The following is a 16,656-nucleotide window of genomic DNA, read 5'->3' as shown; positions in this document are numbered from 1 at the left end:
CCCATCTCTGGCTCGTTGATTTGCTACATGACACTCGTACCCGGGACTAAACTGGCCTGAGCAGAGGAGCAATCACTCCTGGGGGACACGTACAAGGTGCTCTGCTCTCTTGTAATAATCATTAGAAAAACCTGCTGCGGTGGGGCGTGGGGGCACAAAGATTGGGTATCACTTACCATTAGAATGCCAAAATAGACCAAATTAGTCTACTGCCATCTGTTGATGAAGCTACAAGCCACAAGAGAAACCATCTGTCGAAACCTTTGCTTTATGCAAATATTTAGATGGGCATTAGGCAGGTACATCTGTTCCTTCGATTTTCTATCAATAACCGGAGATCTAGGAACATTGGCACTGCCTTTATTTCCTGGCTGGGTTTTAACATGTCACCAGATGCGAGCTTCTGCCTATAGCATCCAGTGGGATGTAGCTTTAGTAACATCTGTCTGTGCCCCTATAAGGCGTAAGCCCACCCCTCTAGGAGTTTATATAGCCCAAGTTTATATATTAAACCAGAGTAAGTGGCAGCATGTAAGGTGGGATCTGGGGAAACGCGTTTGGGTTCAGGGGATGCAGGGATTTGTTACAGGGCGACACTGGTTAGTCACAGGAATGGAATCCGACCTGAAAGGTACAGGGACTGAGAAGCACTGACTGCCAGAAAGGACATCTTGGGGGGTGGGGGACCCAGTAGGGAAAAGGAGGGAAAAAAAAGATGCAGAGCCAGATAAAAATACACGGCCGCTTCATTATGGAAAACCGCCACGTCTTGCTTCTCAGCAAAGCCGCACCCTGACATTAGTCGTCGAGCCGCGGCAGCTGACAGGCCCACAGCTCAGGCCCCTGTGGATTCTGAGCTCTGCAGAGTACATCTGTATGTTTAATTCCAACACATACTCATTTGCATTGGCTGAGGGCATTCAGGCTGAGCCAACCAAATCAAAGAATATAAACTACACGACTAGCTTCTTAGCCAATAGAATCAAAAGGAAAACCACGCCCCATAGCTACTGAGCCGACCAAATTGAAGTGTAAACGACTTAGCTAGCTGTTGATAAACGTAATTAAAGCTGAACTTCAAAGGAAAACAAAGTAATGTGGGGGGATTGGTCGATTCTCCCAACTATTTACCAACAGACAGTGGTGGGCAAGGCTCCGCTAATTAGCGAAGTTGACTTTTTGTTAGCGGATTAGCATTTCTGCTAGCTTCTGCTGCATTTTGTTCCACTAACATTTTTCTTGTAGGCGACATGAACAAAGCTTAATGCATTTAGATCATTTGTGAGCCCTACAATCTCACATTTGTTTGTTTGTCGTGCGTGTATCTGCAACATTCTATCTGGCACGCTGTTGGCTGACTACATGTAAACACAAGATGTGATTGGCTGATAACTTGTCAGACTTAAGGTAGTTCGAGCTAAACACAAGCCCCATTTAAACTGGTGTACCCTGACCGAAGTGAAGAAAATGGGCCTGTATCATGAGCAGGATTTATTGCTTAGTTAACTTGTCAGGTTTAAGGTACCCCAGTTTAAAGGGACTTTTTAGCATTTATCGTTAGCTTCTGCTAATTTTTTTCAGTGTATTAATCATGCAATAAATGAAATATGTTCTCTACAGACAGAATGCTGGGTTAATGTTTGAAATCCATAGATCTTCTCAATGCTGCCAGGACACCATACTCTCTTCACAGGTCATCAGAACACACAGTACACAGAAGTGTCAGAGATGAGACATCGCAAAAATGTTTATTCCTTTATCCTGATTTGAACTTTTGAGAGCCCCTGCATTAGTGTGCAATGAACTTGTCTGAACCATCAACAATGGCACAACTTCAATTTAAGAAAATAAAATAAATACATAAGCCGCTTGATTGGTTTGATGGCATTTCATCCCATGCAGAAAGAGAGTAAGGTGGATTTAGTGTTGCTGAATTACCGCAGGCTCGCAGAACCGCTGCAAACATCTTTTTCTTTTCATCTATGTAACGACTGCCAGTCAAAAACAATGTCGGGGGGGAAAGGTTAATTTAAGAAAAAGAAAGAAAAAAAAAATATGACCCACCACCATCCATGTCCAAATCCCATTTGCAGCAAAATCTCATGGGTTCATTGCCAACCGACCACAGTATGGCATCTACCGCGTTTGGCATGTTGGGGGTCACTCTTAATGAGCAGCAGCGAGTCGTTCGTTACAAAGATGTTCTTAGTGATGTGTTCGTGGCTTCGAAGAGTCCAGTTATATTCCACTGGAAAACTTTCAACGCTGCAACAGAGCTTAGTGCCGTTTTAAACAGAAGCCACTCTGTGCTTCATAAACCAATCACAGGACAGGAAGCACAAATATTTAAGGCAATGCAGCCCTTGAAGTGCCAAAAGAATGGAGAAATAAAATGCACATCACCATACAGGTCAATAAATCATGAAGGCAGAAACAGGAAGTGGCTTCCCCCCCTCCCCAATAACACACATACATGAAGCATTTAAATAAACCATAACCCTTAAACATCATACACGTACGAACAATATATCCTGCAGCCTGGATATTGGTGCATAAATCGAAAACCAAAGACCTAAACTATCAGATAGGAGCACAGACTAGATATTTGCCCCAAAGATACAGATTATTCCCAGAGCATGGCCCTGAACCCAGATTTTAAGAAATTTAAAATTGATTAAAAATGATTTAATTGTGCAATTTACACATTCTGGCTCCCCACTGAAAATAAGAGGTTTACACCAAAGCTTTTAAATTTTCTTTTAGTTTTACATACTACTATGCGTGTCAGGCAAAGTAGAGATGGAACCCCCCCCCCCCCCCCCAGACTGGATGCTGCTTCATTTTTATTTTGACTTTTTTGTAAACCACTCATAAAAGGCCCATTCATTCCCCGAATCCTAGTCCCTGAGATGTGAGAAAAATTGAGATTCAAAGCAGACGTTCTTAAAAGGCACATTATTCGAAAATATTCAAAAAAAAAAAAAAAAAAAGTTCTGGAAATATATTAAAAGGTGATAAAAAGGTTTAAGATTTCTCAGACAAAAATGACGACGTAGGAACAAGCCGACAGCCAGTGACAAAGCTGCTCTGGACAGACAGTAGTGTTACAGAAGACATGGGGCTTCGGTATGTAGGGAAGAGCCAACACTGGCAGCAGGTGCTTCACTCTAACACCATGCAAAAGGTACATGCTGTCTGTGCTCTATGGATATTCCAGTGGTGTTGAAATCCTTGCACACACAGTGTGCTCTCTGTCCACTAGGGGGCTCCACCACTCACCATAAATACAGAATGGATGAATGTTCTTTCAAATGTGGCACCAAAGGCAGGTTCTGCCACCTTCTCAGTGCTGCCACTGAGAGGAAGATGAGGGTTCCCGGGCTTCAAGGGGCCACATGCCGGACCCCCGACTCAGTTGTTCCAGGACTTACGATTGCGGGACAGCGTGTCCGCCTTTTGCCAGGGCCGTCAAGGCGGCCAGGTTTGGGTTCGAGCCAAAGCCGGAGCTATGGCGCTTCTCTTTGCGGCGCTTGGAGCCGTTGGCCCGGGTTACCCTGTCGGGTCTCACCAGGACCCCGTAACCGGGGTTACAATTAAAGTACCGGCGTCCGCCAACTGAGCCGTCGTTCTTACCTGTGGATGTCATGAGAAGAAACATCAGTGGCATGTTTCACAAGAAAATAAGTGAAATATTAAAACTAGTGTATTTAATGCCACCAAATCAAATGGCGCCCTAGGTGATCGACGAACGAAGAGAATGAACTGTATAAAAACACATCCAGAGAACCTCAGCTGAACATGGAAATCAACAAGAAGCAATTGAAGCATGTAATATTAAAAATGTATGAATATTCCATAGCTGAGGATTATTCCGTAAGCCGCAGCCTTTCCGTCCAAGAACCACTCGACTCAGCAAATCGTCCCCAATAAGCCCTCAGCCAAACTGTCTGGAGCGCTAAGCTGTATGACTTCTGTGGAGAAGTTACTGGATCGTGACCCTCCACGACCAACATTCAAGGGGGAGAGATTAACAATAAAACTCCATATGGCTCCATGCTGTCCCTACTGGGCAAAGTGAGACCTACCAGAAGGAGTGTCGAGTTCCACGCCGACCCACATGCCATCTGCAAAGTCGCTGGGACCCACGTAGCGCACGGTACCAGTTTTGTTGGTACCTACAGTCACATACTGTCCCTCTTTCAACCAATCCGGCAGAGGCGTTTCGCTGAGCTCGTCCGAATCCCATGCCATCTCCAGCTTTTCCTTTGACTCGCCGGTATCGCTGCTACTTTCTTCACTCAAGATGTTCCTGAAGGACTTAAGGTCAGAGGTCTTCACCTTCTGGATCTTGAAAGGGTTGATAAGAGCGGGTTTTAAAGGGGGGGGGGTTGGGTTCTAGACTCTGGGCTGCTGCGGAGATGAGCTTCAAGAGGAGCTGGTGTAATATTAGCGGAGGTAGTGTCAGCAGGAGTCACAATGGTATCTATGAGAGGGGTATTAATAGGAATGGCATCCGGAGGGCCCGTTAGACTCTTATCAAGAGGAGGCGCAACAGTAACTGTACCAAGAGAGGTGTTTGTAGTTTCATGAGTAGGGGAAACATCTAGAGCAAGACCAGTACTTGTATTATCAAGAGGGATAACAGTGAGCAAATTGAGAGGGGCACTAGCATTAGTGTCAAGAGGAGGGGCGAGAGTAACCGCATCCAGAGGGGCAATTGTAGCATCCTGAGGAGAGGTATCAACCATATTGAGAGGGGCAATTCTATTAGTATCAAGAGAAGGGGTAAAAATAGATGTATCCAGAGGGGCAGTTGTAGTATCATAAGGACAGGTATCAACCATACTGAGTGGAGCACTTCTATTGGAATCAAGAGGAGGAGTAAATATAGCTGTATCCAGAGGGGTCGTAGTAATAGGAACAGGAGACGTACAATCAGGAACAGGAGACGTACGAGCAGGAACAGGAGATGTACGATCAGGAACAGGAGATGTACGATCAGGAACAGGAGATGTACAATCAGGAACAGGAGATGTACAATCAGGAACAGGAGATGTACGATCAGGAACAGGAGATGTACAAGCAGGAACAGGAGATGTATAAGCAGGAACAGGAGATGTACAAGCAGGAACAGGAGATGTACAAGTAGGAGCAGGAGATGTATAAGTAGGAGAGGAGAGCAGCCTATTCCCATCTGGTGCCAGAAAGCCTTTGGCAGTCAGCGTCTCCTGAGGCTGCTCTTCCTGCCCAGCCAAGTCTCCTGGTGGTTCTCCAGCCTCAGTCTGCACAGTGCCAGCGGAGCCCTCCCTCCGGCCTCTGCTAGGCCCGGGGGCTGCCGGGCATGCTGCTGGGGCCCAGGCTGGCGACAGGGCTAGGGTCCCCGCTGGACGCTTGCGAGGCGTCGGACAGGGTCGTGGTGGAGACGCTGGCTGAGGAGTAGCCACTGGAGAGCATACTCATCGGGCTGACGGGCACAGCTGGGGGCTCTCTGACAGAAAGGACGGGGGCCTCGGTGGTCTCTGGCCGTCCCTGCCCCTGGAAACATCCAAACATCACCTCTCAGATACACCGCTTCAGAATGAATGCGGACACATCAATATAATCCAAGGAACCACTAACGTATTTCCTTACAATCTAGACAAATTTACCGTCAAATTATTAGTCTACACTTTAAGGGAGGGTATTTCAGCTCTGAGATGCTGCACAGAGGTAAAGGGTGACATGAGTCATATAAAAACAGCTTTTAAAGAGACAGACTTGCCTGGTTTGTTCTAACTGGGCTTTCCTGGGTGCTTGAGGATTGTACTGTGATACGAGGCGCGGCCTAGGAGCGAGAAAACAGTGGATGACGGCTCAGCTTTGGGTATTCATGAAGTTTAACTGTTCATGATGTACTTCAGGTTCAGAGCCATCTGCTCAGTCTCAAAGGAGAGCATGTAGGACAGAGTCAGCGGCAATTTAGCAGATATCGGTCTTAATGGAGGTTAGTCCTACAGGAAAAATGTTGCATGTTTCAGAGATTCAAGAACCGGACCGCTGAGCATTAAATTTGACTGAAAGTGAAGTAATACATGATTCAAGCCAAGAATTTACAGGAAAAGATACAGTGACGAAGTAGTAAAAAGAAAAATTCTCGTGCAGTTTGCATACTTTATACAGGTATAGGTGACAAAGCAGGTGTGGAAAGTACAGAAACAGCAAAAGCATTTTCTCGTTCATTCAGTTTTACTTGTCATAGTCGGCCATTTTGAAGGCCACCGCACCAGGTACTTGTGCAAAAGTACAAGAGTCCACTGGTGTAAAACGTGTTACCAGCCCTGAATGACATTACAATGTGAGGCAGGATATTTTGTACTGAATTTGAAAAGTGGCTGTATTATATTATAGGGCTGTTTGATGTGCGATATGAATATCGATTCTCACATCGCAAGAACAGCGACAGCTGGGTTGACATCAAATTTTTTCATACCTTCATAATGTCTGGACATCATGGCATTGCAGTTATCTAGTACAGGGGTGCCCAACTCCAGTCCTGGGGGGCCAGAGCCCTGCACATTTCTGGGTTTCCCCTCATTTAACACACCTGATTCAACCCCTTGTGTTAATTACCACACAGCTCTTGGGCTGAATCATTTATGGTGGAACAGGGAAAGAACTGAGCTACACAGGGCTCCCCCCCCAGGACGGTACCTGGTACGGTGGAAAAATGTACTAAATGACCAATTTGCTTTACATGTAAACAGCCCCCTCCAAAGATGATTGATAAAATAGTAAGAGGTCAATCGAATAATAGCACACAGAGATAAGGAGGATGTTTCACAGCCCAGGATTAAGTGACAGAGGCCCCCTGTGGATTGAGCCCAGCACCTACTAGGCCTGAGGTCAGGAGGTCAAACACTGCTACTCTGTTACTCTCTGGCTCGCTGTCTCCCTCTTCACTGGGAGGTGCCTGAAACAAAACCAGCCCCATTCACCCCTCCCAGCACAGACTCGCTTTCTCACTTCTACAGCAGATGTTTTCCATCCTGTTCCTGGTGCCCCCCTCCCTTCCCCTCCTCTACCACAATGATTTCATTCCAACCCTACCTTAATCAGGCTTATATGGTCCTTAATGGGCTAATAACGAATGTGGCAGGATGAAAGCAGTGTGGGTTGGAATGAAAACATTCTGGCGGGGAGGGCAACAAGAACAAAGAAGATTAGCTATAGAGGCAAGCTGATTGTTGCCCTGGGGGGTTAACTCTGCCTTCATGACCCTTCATAAAGAACAATAGCAATATCATCACCAGTCTTCAGTAATTTAGCTGCTACGGTAAGCAGCATGCTAAGCCTCTGAGGAGTCTCATGGAGAACTGCACTAGCATGGAAAGGCCAGGGGGAGGCGCCCACCTGCTGGGAGGGGAGGGCCAGTCGCAGGTCCTTCTTGCCATCGCGAGCTGGGAGCAGGGACTTGAGCAGCTTGGGCATGGGAGCCACCAGAGCCTTCACTGGTGAAAGATAAGGTGCAGCCCAATCCTGAGAGATCGGGGGCCGTCCAGAAAGAATGGGCTGTGGAAGGAAGAGGGGGAAGTGAGTGTGAGAAATGCGAAGGAAGGAACAGGGCAAAGGCAACAGCATGGAGGTGACAGGAAGCTACAGAGCACAGGAAGCGCAGAGAGTCCGAACAGCAACAGGAATAACTGCTGAAACGGCTGTATGTAGGAGAAACACACAGCGCCGCCGTGGCTAACGGGGCGCGGAGACGCCGCCAAGGATAACGGGGCGCGGAGACGCCGCCAAGGATAACGGGGCGCGGAGACGCCGCCAAGGATAACGGGGCGCGGAGACGCCGCAAAGGATAACGGGGCTCGGAGACGCCGCAAAGGCTAACGGGGCGCGGAGACGCCGCAAAGGCTAACGGGGCGCGGAGACGCCGCAAAGGCTAACGGGGCGCGGAGACGCCGCAAAGGCTAACGGGGCGCGGAGACGCCGCAAAGGCTAACGGGGCGCGGAGACGCCGCAAAGGCTAACGGGGCGCGGAGACGCCGCAAAGGCTAACGGGGCGCGGAGACGCCGCAAAGGCTAACGGGGCTCGGAGACGCCGCCGCGGATAACGGGGCGCGGAGACGCCGCCGCGGATAACGGGGCGCGGAGACGCCGCAAAGGCTAACGGGGCGCGGAGACGCCGCAAAGGCTAACGGGGCGCGGAGACGCCGCAAAGGCTAACGGGGCTCGGAGACGCCGCAAAGGCTAACGGGGCTCGGAGACGCCGCAAAGGCTAACGGGGCTCGGAGACGCCGCAAAGGCTAACGGGGCTCGGAGACGCCGCAAAGGCTAACGGGGCTCGGAGACGCCGCCAAGGCTAACGGGGCTCGGAGACGCCGCCAAGGATAACGGGGCTCGGAGACGCCGCCAAGGATAACGGGGCTCGGAGACGCCGCAAAGGATAACGGGGCTCGGAGACGCCGCAAAGGCTAACGGGGCTCGAAGACGCCGCCAAGGCTAACGGGGCTCGGAGACGCCGCCAAGGATAACGGGGCTCGGAGACGCCGCAAAGGATAACGGGGCTCGGAGACGCCGCAAAGGATAACGGGGCTCGGAGACGCCGCAAAGGATAACGGGGCTCGGAGACGCCGCAAAGGCTAACGGGGCTCGGAGACGCCGCAAAGGCTAACGGGGCTCGGAGACGCCGCCAAGGATAACGGGGCTCGGAGACGCCGCCAAGGATAACGGGGCTCGGAGACGCCGCAAAGGATAACGGGGCGCGGAGACGCTGCCGCGGATAACGGGGCTCGGAGACGCCGCCGCGGATAACGGGGCGCGGAGACGCCGCAAAGGCTAACGGGGCTCGGAGACGCCGCAAAGGCTAACGGGGCTCGGAGACGCCGCAAAGGATAACGGGGCTCGGAGACGCCGCAAAGGCTAACGGGGCGCGGAGACGCCGCCAAGGCTAACGGGGCTCGGAGACGCCGCCAAGGCTAACGGGGCTCGGAGACATCGCCAAGGCTAACGGGGCTCGGAGACGCCGCAAAGGATAACGGGGCTCGGAGACGCCGCAAAGGCTAACGGGGCGCGGAGACGCCGCCAAGGCTAACGGGGCTCGGAGACGCCGCCAAGGCTAACGGGGCTCGGAGACATCGCCAAGGCTAACGGGGCTCGGAGACATCATTTTTGGGGCATGGGCACTGGGTTACCTGGCTCCTGGTCCTGGGTTTGCGAGGATGAGGAGTGAGGAAGGCTGCCTTTCAGCTGAGCAGAGTCCATGTCCTGTTGGCTCTCCCAGCGATCCTAGGAGACGGAACCAGTGAACATATGAAAGACTGATGCCAAAGCAAAGGGTTGGAACAGAAGCCCAGGTAAACAAGCACTTAGCTGTCATGAAACGGGCTGTGCACCTTGTTCTCTAGTAGCGAGTTCACACTAAGGTCCTGTCGACTTCCAGATGGCTGTAATAAGATAGGAGGATTGATACCAAACTCACATTATCAACAAAACTCTGCCAGGTGCTTCAGGCTGTACTGCCTTGTATTGGCTACCCCAAGGGCATAACTCTGGGTTGAACACTGGGAGAATTTGAGGTCTCCATCCGTTTAAGGGGGTCCAGGAGCTCGTATTTGCTGGTTTTGATTATTGGGGGGGGGGGGGGGCATTTTAAACCATTGCATACCCACTCTGATGTGCCCACTGATCCTCTTTTGTGAAGAAAAGTGATAAGGGGGCATATCCGAGTTTATTATGGCCCATCTTAATGGCGGGAGGAGGGGTGGATTATAAAAAACAGCTGTACCCGTGGGATGTTGGTGGGGCTGCGTCTCGGACACTTCCCTTTGTTTTCCACCTGATCCTTCACCGCCACCTCCTACACAAACACACACACACACACACACACAGGAGTTAAATACAAGCCCTCAGCTTCCAAAGGCTCTGAGTTTGTGTCCCAACCCTAATCAATTAAAGAACCAGTTTGGTTAAATCGCCTGGTGCCCTAGAAGCTCAAAGGACAGAGCTATTCAGATCACGGTCCTCATGGGCAGAGCCCTGCTGATTTCCCAGACTTCCTTTACCATTGAGCCAGGTGTGAAGCCTCTGTGGCCAATCAGAATCAGCAATTATTAAACTAACTACCTGGAAGAATAGAAAACACGGCCTGGATTTGGAATCGAGATCCAGATTTGAAGAGCCCTGTCATAGGGTAAGATACCCATCTAACAGTTCAACACCCTCCTGTTCACCATTTAGAACAGCTGTGGTAAAGGCTACTTTACACTCAGTAGTGAACAGTGAACAGCGAGCAAAAGCCAGTCTCCATCACAGGACGCGGCGAGCCTGACCTGCCGCATGCGGTCCAGCGTCAGGATGTTCTCCACGGCCAGTACGCTGCGGAGGTACTTCTCGATAGCTGCCTCGCTGTCGGCCGACTCGGGGTTGTCTGTGTTGGCAGCCAGCTTAGCCAGCATCTCTTGGTCTTCTGTGCATAGTGCATCCTGTAGGGCACAGTATTGTTCATGATGGATCTGAAGCAGGGTTCTATCATACCTGAGTTCTGATGAGCCACAGCTGTTCTCAGGTAAATACCAGGAACTGGTGTGACTCATCAGAAGCCGGGTAGGATAGAAAACCTACTGGACGGTAGCTCTGCAGGACCAGAGTTGGAGACCCCTGGTCTAAAGGATGGTGCTGAATCGGGGGGGGGGGGTCACTGTAACAGCGTCAGGCTCGTCCTGCACATGAAGGGAGCGTCTTACCCCAGGGATGTTGGAGACGACGTCGAAGGTCACCCCACAGCCTGGGATGGTGCTGCGCTGGGACATTCTCTTCAGGAGGCTCTGGGCAAACCCCTGGGGGGGGGGGGGTCCCACAAATTACTACAGAATTAATCAATGATCATAGCTGCTGTGTGCTTATGTGAACATTCAGGTCTCAAGCAACACATACACACACAATTATGTCATTTAACAAGTAACTGTGCTTTAAACCAGCAGCGTGAGAATAGTTAGAGGTCGTCAGTCACCTTTCATCTGGTTTAATGTTCTTAATGATAGTATTAGGTTTGGATTCCTCATCAGTGGAGTAAATACCCCTGGGGGGGGGAGGCAGGTACACACCTGCCGGCCGGCGAGGTTCACGCAGATGCGCTTGCGCAGGACCAGTCGCAGTGGCAGGGGGTGGCTGAAGCTCACCACTGCGCGCACGATCAGGTACACATGCTGCTCCGGCACCGAGCCGCGGCTCAGCTGGGGGGCGCTGTGCACGGTGGAGTCCCAGGACGCCTCCGCCTTCACCTGGAGGGAGGGGGAGGAGAAGCCGGGACTTACAGCCTGTTGGTGGGGGGGGGGGTGAAATCAGACGGACAGAGACAGGTCCCCATCATATCCACTCTGCGGACCTGGCCGACATGGTGCTTGACGATCTGAAGCTCAAAAAACTCATCCTCGTCCTCCTGGCTCAGTGTGGCATCCCAGCCTGCTTCTACTGTGTCCTGGGAGTTCATGTCTTCCGCTGGGAGGAGAGAGATGAGGAAAGAGGGCTTGCTTCTGAGACGTACAGGAACCCCCCCCCACCCCAAGCTGCCGCTCCCCCTCAGCTTGGCAATACATACTGCAGAGGCCCAGGAATAGAACTGGGATGTGGGTCTCCATGCCAGGGACAGGAACCCTGCAGGAAGACAAAGGGGGTCATCAAACCACAGGCCAGCGGCCCCAAAAGAGGCCACAGGATCCATGGATACGGCCTATCCAGGAAAATTAGGAACAAGGCATTAAGACTTTCTCAACCCAGTTATTGGGGACTCCCAGACAGTCCACATTTCGCTCCCATTGAGCTGGGAGGGAGCAGAAATGTGGACTGTTTGAGGGTCCCTGAGGACTGTGTTGAGATACACTGCATTAAGACATGTAAACGCAGGGCTGTGGGTGGTGGTGGTGGTGGTGGTGGGGGTTGGGGGGGGGTGACACATTCAACTGCGTAGGGTTCAAAACTGGAAAGCAAACTCACCACTCTGCAGGGGCGCCAGGGATCCCGCTGCCCGCCGAGGGCACCAAGACAGCATTACGCTCCTCAGTCAGTGTCAGACGCCTCTCCAGCAGCTGGGCCTCCCGCTCCATGTCCTCCTCAGTCTTATCTACAGAGAGACGGCCAGAGGTCAGCCCACGAGCAGATCACTCCCTCGGCCCACAGCCGCCACGCAGGATCATCCGTACCGGGCTTGCTGACCAGCTTCTGCAGGTGCTGGTCCAGGTACTCCTGCGTCTTGGTGAGGGAAGCCAGCCACTGCTGACGAAGACGCTCCAGGTCTCGCTCCTGCAGACACAGGAATGACCAGCGACAGCCTTTCAGGGGACGACTACCGGCCACGCACCTCTACTGAGATGTTCCTCATACAGAAATGCACTACAAATTTATTTAGTCTTCTGTGCATCCAAAACAGTCAAAGAAATAAAAAAAAAACACGTGAAGGCACCTGGTAACTGTCCATGTCGTCATCTTCCACCTTGAAATAAAAAGAGAGCATGTTGAGTTTCTACATTCACTGATGAATAAAGGTTTACAATCTTCACCAATTTACCAATACTGGAGAAGTGCTCTGGCAAAATTATTGGTTTTAAACGGTTTCTTATCCCTTGGATTATATTTGGCATAACCATGGAGACCCACCTGCCGCGATTCGTTGGGCCGGGGTGGCCGGACCTGCCGGATCTCCACACAACCCACCGAGACAGACTGTATCGACTCTGCGATGAGGGGCATGGTACCCAAGTCCTGCACCGAGTGAACCTCCACTTGGATACGCCGAGACTGACCCTAGGGGGGCGCAGAGGCAGCAGGAATGTGGACCAGCTCCTCACTCAAACGTCACATTACTCATCCTCAAGAGCATTGGGCAAGAAGCCGGCACCCCCACCTGTCTGAGCTGGAAGATGCCCCCAGTGCGGATGTCCCGTGCGGGCAGCACCTCCACGGGGACGTACTTGCCCGCGTCGTTCAGTTCTAGCACCTGGACCCACAGCTCCAGCCGGCGGGTCACCTCGCTCCACCTGAAGAGGACATCAGCAAGACCGGATCACATCATGATGGACCCTTCTCTCCAACCCCCCATGCAGATAGCTCAAGACCATAAACACCCAAAAATCAGATTTTTACCCAATTGTCGTAAGAATACTCAACAGGCAATAATTTACATTGTACTACTAATATTCTGTCAATGCTGCTTAACCAGCTACTTCTGTAGTAACTTGCTACATTGCTAACACATTTTAAGATTTAAATTACTACCTACGGGGTGGCATGGTGGTGCAGTGGTTAGCACTGTTGCCTCACACCTCTGGGACCCGGGTTCGAGTCTCTGCCTGGGTTACATGTGTGCGGAGTTTGCATGTTCTCCCTCCGGATACTCCGGTTTCCCCCCACAGTCCAAAAACATGCTGAGGCTAATTGGACTTGCTAAATTGCCCATAGGTGTGCATGTGTGAGTGTCTGGTGTGTGAGTGTGCACTGCGATGGGCTGGGGCCCCATCCTGGGTTGTTCCCTGCTTCGGGGATAGGCTCCGGACCCCTCGCGACCCAGTAGAACAAGCGGTTTGGAAAATGGATGGATGGATAGATTACCTACTGTTATGTTATTCTTCTGTTTATGAGTCTTATTAGGGGCGTTAATATACAAGTAATGATGTCACTGTGTTTGGCAGACATGACAAATCAAACATTGAGCCCTTGATTCCCACCCCAGCCCACACCTGGGTAGTGTGACATACCTGTCCCTCAGGCTACGTGTTTTGGCCTGTATGATGCCCAGATCCCACAGCGCCTGGTTCCTGTGGGGGTCCGAGGGCTTGTGTCCGTACACCTCGATGGCCACCGCGCCCTCCGAAAGGTAGTCCAGGAAGTCCTCGGACACCGGCACAGCCAGTTCCTGTCAGAACCAGCAGGGAGGGGTTTATCTCACCGTAGTGACAGGACCACAGCACTCGGTGAACTTCGCGTACACACTAACACGCAGAAACTCCTTTTGAAAGCTTTACTGACTTCACTTCCTTGTTTGAGGACCCATTGAAATAAATCAGTATTAGACTATTTACTGTTATTATTTACTATTACTTAAACAGCATCTTCCCTGTTTATTGGAGATACAGTAAAAAAAACCCATGTAACATAACTCATCAAATGAGACCAAGCTGCTCTAGGTGTGGCTCCTTCGGGGGGGGCGAGGGGGGGGGGTCAGCATCATACACAGCATTTTACTGTCGGTAACGTGCAAAGAATTCCCCATATTATTAGGTCTGATAGATGTTTGGGGCATGGTTGCGGAGAGGGGGGGGGGGGGTTGACACTGTCCTGTCGCACTCCTGCGCCCCCACATCCCAGCACTGAAAAGTGTGTTTCATATGCTTCCACCAATCAGCATTCTGTTTTACACAAGGAAGTGTTAGATGTTCACGCTGCTGACCATTAGTGCTACAGCCACACACACACTCATTTGGCCCTAACACACTGTCCTCCGGCATTCTCTCGATGCCCCTTCCCTTTTCCCCGTTTCATGATACACCGTGTCTAAAATCTGGAAAATGACAGATTGCCACAGATTGTCAAGTGCCTTGGGGCAACTCCGTCGTGAAAGGCGCTATATAAAAATAAACCGAACTCAAATAAAGTGAACTAACTGCACGTCTTTCTAGATAAACTCAACTGGCTTTGCGTGTGATGCACACCTTGCTGCTGTCAAACACAACCATGCTCTGGGGGTCCTTGCTGCTGCAGGAGATGGTGGGATCCACCTCAGGCGCCACGCAAACAGGCTCAGACAGGCCCCAGAAGGAGTACAAGCAGAAGACGAAGTTGGACAGGAACCGGGGCAGCCCTGTGGCCTGCAGGATCTTTATCTGCCATCATAAAAGGGGAGAGAGATGGAGGTGGGGGTCCATTAGCATTAAATTTATTTAACATTTTACTTATTCAACAGTAACTTTTATCCAAAGGAAACTTTTTTTGGTGAAAACAACTGGGGGTTCGGGGTTTTGCGCAAAGGTCGAAAGGTGAAATCACTCTGTTGACCCTGGGATTTGAAACGGCAACCTTCTGGCGCAGGGGCAGTGAGGGGCTCAGCAGGCTCAGTCACCAGTTCGAGCCCCAGCCTCGGCAGAACAGCATATAAGCAAGAAGCGTGGGGCTGTCCTGGTTAAACCTGAGCAAACTTGTACAAAAGCAGGTGACCAAAAAACAAAAGAACCAAACAAAAGCGGCTGGGCGCATATTTATGGAGCAGCGGAAATGGATGTTCCTCACCATGCAGATCAGCATTCGCTCCTGGGCCTCCCCTTCTGTGCTCCCCTCAGCATCCTCTCCTCCTGCCACATGCTCCTCTAGCCCACCGATCACTCGCTGTACCTCCACATGCAGACGCCCAGCAACCTGCCAGGGGGGCGACGACACACCTGTTAGCCTGTAATCCAAACGAAAGGATGCGCATAGGGCACTGTCACGGCCTCATCTTCAGCTCCCTACCTCCCCCTTCTGGTTGATAATGGGAACAGCATACTGCAACTTGACATCATGGAACAGGCAGGAAAGGAAGACGTTGGCCACGCCGATGAGACAGTGGTTCTCCTGCTCGTCGAAGAAGGGGTCGGCCCTCTTGAAGTAGCCGCGCATCACCTGCGACCAAGGAGTGAGATGCGGGAAGCAAAACTTGGTATGAAGACAACTGGAGAAAGAGGCAGGTTTGGACCTGTAACGTACCTGCCATCATACTTCTAAGTCTTCTAAGTTTTCTTAGCTATATCAGAGAATGCTACCGATCTAGCTAACCCAGCCGAATTAAAATAATTCAAAAAATGTGCCTCGATTTGTCAACAAAACAGGCAGAGAGGAGGTCCAGCTCACTGGGTTGTCCTCGTCGCAGTCCTTCCACTCCTGGTAGAGCTCCCGCATGTCCACCAGTCGGTTCTCCATCTTCTCCATGGCCCAGATCTGCGTGCCCCTGCCCTTGCGACGCACCTGCACTGCCGGCTCGCTCAGCACAGCATCCCGCTGCCAGTGAGATGAGAGGGTCAGCTGGAGAGGAGCCCAGAGGCCCCCCCGGGGCTGTGAGGGCGGGGGCATACCTTGCGGTTGGCGTTGAGGTTGTCAGCGGGGATCTGCAGGGTGACGCGGTACTCTGTCTTCTTGTCCAGCTCCTCAGCGATGAAGCCAGCCTCCTGCACAAGCAGGTTGGCCCTCACGATCTGCTCCCGCAGCTTCCTCAGGCTGCGAGTCAGCACGCTCTCCCTGGGGGGGGGGAACAGGGGAACGGGGGCCTCAGAGAGCAGACAGCAGCAGCCAGCCCAATGCCCACAGGCAAAGGGACAGGAAAATGGCTGTTCAAATACCTTTGAAGGATACAAATGTTATAAACATGAAATATTCCTTTATTTGACATTTTCTCATAAATTGCAACCCCCGAAGTGGCCCAGCAGAGGGTAGCCTCCTTTGCTGGTGCCATTAGCAGAGCTCATGGGAGTTTTGCTTACACAAAAAAAAAATGTTCTGAGGGCACAATGAAAGACATCTTATTGGTTGGTCCTGCATCCTCTAGTTGCTTAGACCCACCTCCTCTGCAATCTGATTGGTTATGTCTCAAGCAATTATTTTTCATTCTGCCCTCAGAACATTTCTGTAAATAAAACTCCCGTGAGAATTAGCAGA

At 51.1% G+C, this 16,656-nt stretch overlaps 1 protein-coding gene across 1 annotated transcript in view; it reads right to left on the bottom strand.

The window, feature by feature from the left end:
* Positions 1-1,729: 1,729 nt before the first annotated feature.
* The window catches only part of kif13bb (kinesin family member 13Bb), a 32,210-nt gene continuing 17,283 nt past the window's right edge, over positions 1,730-16,656 (bottom strand). Inside the window, 25 exon segments of the mRNA XM_048986337.1 lie at positions 1,730-3,633; positions 4,086-4,395; positions 5,326-5,535; positions 5,762-5,824; positions 7,390-7,509; positions 7,511-7,548; positions 9,174-9,267; positions 9,375-9,425; positions 9,767-9,838; positions 10,311-10,463; positions 10,725-10,817; positions 11,085-11,261; positions 11,366-11,478; positions 11,579-11,634; positions 11,974-12,100; positions 12,180-12,279; positions 12,440-12,469; positions 12,634-12,780; positions 12,881-13,013; positions 13,731-13,888; positions 14,685-14,855; positions 15,259-15,384; positions 15,478-15,627; positions 15,856-16,002; positions 16,077-16,239. Coding sequence (XP_048842294.1) covers positions 3,428-3,633; positions 4,086-4,395; positions 5,326-5,535; positions 5,762-5,824; positions 7,390-7,509; positions 7,511-7,548; positions 9,174-9,267; positions 9,375-9,425; positions 9,767-9,838; positions 10,311-10,463; positions 10,725-10,817; positions 11,085-11,261; positions 11,366-11,478; positions 11,579-11,634; positions 11,974-12,100; positions 12,180-12,279; positions 12,440-12,469; positions 12,634-12,780; positions 12,881-13,013; positions 13,731-13,888; positions 14,685-14,855; positions 15,259-15,384; positions 15,478-15,627; positions 15,856-16,002; positions 16,077-16,239 — 3,208 coding nt within the window. The 3' untranslated portion in view covers positions 1,730-3,427.

Source organism: Brienomyrus brachyistius, chromosome 19 (genome assembly GCF_023856365.1).
Source record: "Brienomyrus brachyistius isolate T26 chromosome 19, BBRACH_0.4, whole genome shotgun sequence".
Classification (NCBI taxonomy): domain Eukaryota; kingdom Metazoa; phylum Chordata; class Actinopteri; order Osteoglossiformes; family Mormyridae; genus Brienomyrus; species Brienomyrus brachyistius.
Note: the sequence above shows the minus strand (reverse complement) of the source record. Positions and strands in the feature narration are given on the sequence as shown.